This window comes from Halichoeres trimaculatus, unplaced genomic scaffold (assembly GCF_033239565.1).
Source record: "Halichoeres trimaculatus isolate MK-OKI-2021-1 unplaced genomic scaffold, fHalTri1.1 fHalTri1_scaffold_8, whole genome shotgun sequence".
NCBI classification, from domain to species: domain Eukaryota; kingdom Metazoa; phylum Chordata; class Actinopteri; order Labriformes; family Labridae; genus Halichoeres; species Halichoeres trimaculatus.
Genome location: NW_027437186.1, coordinates 6588181 through 6592126, shown reverse-complemented (window position 1 = coordinate 6592126; position 3946 = coordinate 6588181). Strand labels below are relative to the sequence as shown.

At 41.6% G+C, this 3946-nt stretch overlaps 1 protein-coding gene across 1 annotated transcript; it reads left to right on the top strand.

The window, feature by feature from the left end:
- Positions 1–201: 201 nt before the first annotated feature.
- Positions 202–3197, top strand: borcs7 (BLOC-1 related complex subunit 7). The gene is made up of 5 exons (XM_074676147.1): positions 202–389; positions 1982–2044; positions 2184–2227; positions 2328–2348; positions 2450–3197. Exons 1-5 carry the CDS (start codon positions 258–260, stop codon positions 2499–2501), a joined length of 312 nt encoding a protein of 103 aa, XP_074532248.1. The 5' UTR covers positions 202–257; the 3' UTR covers positions 2502–3197.
- The last annotated feature ends 749 nt before the right edge of the window (positions 3198–3946 follow it).

Genomic DNA, 3946 nt, shown 5'->3' with positions numbered 1-3946 from the left:
GTAAACTGGCCCTGCGGTCCTGTAAACGTCTTAAAGTTGCAGGCCGTGACTTTAGACACATTAACGTTGATGTAATTCTTAAACCACACTCTGACAGTATAAACTGACCTTGATGGACACCGCATGATAATAAAACTCAGTCTGTGCCAGTTTCACATCATAAAGACCCACGAAGGTAGACAACGTTATCGTTTGAGAGAACGCGTTGCTGTGTCTTTTTGTCCCTGCACAGGAACCGTAGGTAGCCAAAACACAAGATGTCAGCAGCAGAGTCCCAGCCGCGGTTCGGGCAGTCTGTCAAAGGTCTATTATCCGATAAAGTGGGCTCCTGTAGCGGGGATGTGATCGCTTTGACTCGACAAGTGCTGAAAGGATCCCGCAGTCAGGAGGTAAAACGATAAAAGGACGAACAGGAAACCAAACTTCAGAGCAAACAGCTGTGACTGAGTGTGTCTGCTAGCTAACGCTCCTACAAAGAGGAGCAGAAGTGTCGTATTTTATCACAAATGGAAAAAACAAAACCCTGGCACAGAAAGCATTAAATCTGATAGTTCAGTTTTATTTGATTGGGGGATGGCGCTCTGAGCTTTCACTGTCGGTAAGTTAGCCTTTCAGGCTAATCCAGGCTAGCCAGGGGCGAGTCCAGGCTGCTTACAGAGAGGCCTGTCTGACTGCACCAAGTTTGAGCATAAACCAAGCAGCAACCCCCGGGCTAAACGTATGAAACTGATGCAGGATGTTCAAAATAACTGTCCACCGAGAGTTCACTCGAGGGTGGGCACAGAAACACCAGACACCTCCTACACACATTCAAATTGCAATTTTTACAGCAGAAATAAAGATGTTTACATTTGGGGTCTGGTTAGCCCATTTCCCTATCAAGTTACTTGTTCTATAACTTGGTATTTTTAAGTGTTTTATTAAACCTAATTATTTTGTGGACATTATTCAATTCATTTTCAAAACCAATCTATGTTATTGTCTCAAGTGAGTGACTGGTGGTCACAAATAATGTTTTATTTTTTTTCTGTAAACAGAGGAGCTGCTTACTTCTTGGTAGCTTAAACCATACTTAAAGAAAACCAGCGTAGCCTACTACAACACAGATCCATCAGAACAGGCAGGTAGGTAGTTTTGATGAGCCCAGGTGTTTTCTAAGCTGTTAACATCTGCTCCAAATAAGGAGAATGGGGAACACCTGGCTCTGCTGTGAAGAAAGGCCTGTTTTAATAGCTAGTTTATAGAATGTACCCATTTGTGTAGTCTATGTAGTATGTGAAGAAGAGCAAAATTTTCATGTCACTAGGGATGCACCAAGGGCTTGACATAAACTTTTTTGCTCACCAGCCACTGTGGCTAGTTGTATCCCTGAGTTGTTTGAGATAAAATTCAACCCGCCAAAGTGGCCAGTGGGAGCGGCGGTGTTACCAGCCACTGCCCAAATCCACTAGCATACACCAGGAACTTTAAAAGCAGACGCATGTCTTGGTTCTACCTAGGGTGCCTGGAGAGAGAAAAAAAATGAGGAAAATTTGGCAAAAAAAAATCCAAAAGTGGCTTAGGAAAATTGATTATGGCAGCAAAGTTGAGAATTGAATTTGACATTAAATTTAAAAAACCATGTAAAAATTCCAAAAATGCTTGTGACAGTGGCCAAAAAAGACGAATGGGGGCAAAATAGGCATAAAGTTTTAAAAATTGGGTTAAAAAAAGGTAAAAAGTGATGTTTTATGTAAAATGAACATTGGGTTAAAATTGCCTCTAACCCAGGGAATTCATGTGGTGTTTTTGTTTGTTAGTTTTGTTTGTTTCAATTGTCGACTTGTTTTTAAATTTGATTTCCAACGTCATTAAAAAAGTCTCAAAAAGTCTTAAATGTAACTTCCCTTAAGCTGCAGGAACCCTGAAACCAGACAGAAATCCTTCTTAGTCTTGTGTTATATTATATTATTTTGTATCAAACTTCTCATGTCTCCTCCAGCTTCTGGGTCAAGCAGCAAGAAACATGGTGATCCAGGAAGATGCCATCCTGCACTCTGAGGACGTAAGTTGTCCACTGACAGCCTGAAAACAAACAGCTAACAGGGAGCGCTGCTTTAACAGACTGGATCCAGAGTTTGCTGTGATTGCTTGTATGATGTTAATGATGGCACAGCTCAACTCTGTTTTTATTTCTCTTCCAGAGTTTAAGAAAAATGTCCATCATCACCACACATCTCCAGTACCAGTGAGTATTAATCTGCTACAAACATCTGAAACCTTTGCTGTAAGTAGACATGTGTGTATGTATGTGTGTTAAGAAGCGTCTCTGTCTGTTTCTCACTCAGGCAGGAAGCCATCCAGAAGAAGTAAGTCTAAACAGCTGACGGCTCTGTCTAAACAGAAAGCCATAACACTCTCTGATGACGTGCTTGGACTCTTTTTTTAAATGCTTGTTTTCATCCTGCAGTGTGGAGCATTCAAAGAACCTGCAGGACCAGCTGAGACACCTGCTGAAGTGAAGGAGCTCCGCAGGAGAAAAACACATCACCCTGTTGGTCCAGGACAGACTGATGTTTACCAGAGAGTGAAGACGGAACATGAGGATAATCTGCTGGCTGCTACAGTGGGAGGCTGGCATGGTTTAGGATTGAACAGAGACGTGCTGCTGTGTTTCAGCATAATGTCCCAAACTAAGAAATCTCTCTGCAAACAGAGCTAAAAGTTAGTTACTGATGTGGGTTCAGACCTTTTGCACTCTAATTTTTTTTAATCTATTTTCTTTTAGAAAGCGTGTCTGTCTCCTCACAGCATCTCAAACAAATGAAGCAGACGTTACTGTGTAAATGGTGAATACAGATGAAATCTTTGCAAAGATGCAAAACTTAAAGTTATTTGATGTTATTTTATCTCCTTTGTTGGACTTCAATTTGAGAAGCAGAGCTATGAACTCTCAAGTGTTTGAAAGATGATGAGTCTGACAAAGCTCTGGCAGAGACCCAGAGTCCTTGTGGATCAAGGACAGATCAGATCTTGGCAGCACAAATTGTTAAAACCTGCGCTCACGTGATACCGACTGTGTGGTTGCATGATGCAACCTTATTGCACTGTTTTACAAATGTAGCGACACTGTCATTAAAGTGATTTCATCGAGAGATGCATTCACAGGGTCAGTTTTGTGTCTGTAGTAGTGCAAAGCTGTTCTCAAAGTGGAGCTGAAGCTCTGGGTTCTAAATGAATAAAATATCAAAGATTGAGATAGGCTTCTTCTCATTCTACTCCGACGTTTGCTCCTCTATGTAATTATAAGAGGAAAAGTTTGTGGGAAGTTTTCACTGAACATGTCTCCACAGAGCAGAGAGTTTGTAACCCAGAGTCCGTCATGAGCTGCATCATCGGCTCGGTGGTGTGATAAGGGGAAATAGGACAAAGCTATCAGCAGCCAGAAGGCCAAACAGCTGCTTGACCCTGACAGTGTCCCTGAGGCCACGCTGCAGAGCTGATGCTGCACGTGTTTCACACCGTCATGGTGCTGCTGAGCTGACTCAGGGTGTGCTGCAGGGCTGGACACGTACAGGGAGGAAACTGACCTTCAGTCGTCTGCAGAATTCTCAGAATCGTAAGTGGATGAACATCAAACAAAAGGAGGGCAGTAGGGATCGGTACCTTCCACATTTGAAACGATACAGCACCGATGCCCGGTACCTGGCAATCGGTACCGGTACTCAACGGCACCAATTTTCGGTACTTTTTTGTCTTTATGTGGTAAAGCATGAATTTGTTTAACTGAACAAATTATGTGTACCTAAATGCACCTTTGTGACTGTGAGGGAAAAGAAGAGTAGGCGATTTTCCATGCTGGACATGAACACATCATTTCAAGTTAATATATTAAAGAATAAGAATATATTTGTTATATAGTAAAAAAAAAAAAAAAAAAAATATATATATATATATATATATATAT

Excerpts from the sequence above, each read along its gene's own strand:
- borcs7 (XM_074676147.1), top strand. The coding sequence starts at position 258 with ATGTCAGCAGCAGAGTCCCAGCCGCGGTTCGGGCAGTCTGTCAAAGGT. Across the intron at positions 2,228-2,327 it reads ACCACACATCTCCAGTACCA|GCAGGAAGCCATCCAGAAGA; the intron begins GTGAGTATTAAT and ends TTTCTCACTCAG. Across the intron at positions 2,349-2,449 it reads CAGGAAGCCATCCAGAAGAA|TGTGGAGCATTCAAAGAACC; the intron begins GTAAGTCTAAAC and ends TTCATCCTGCAG.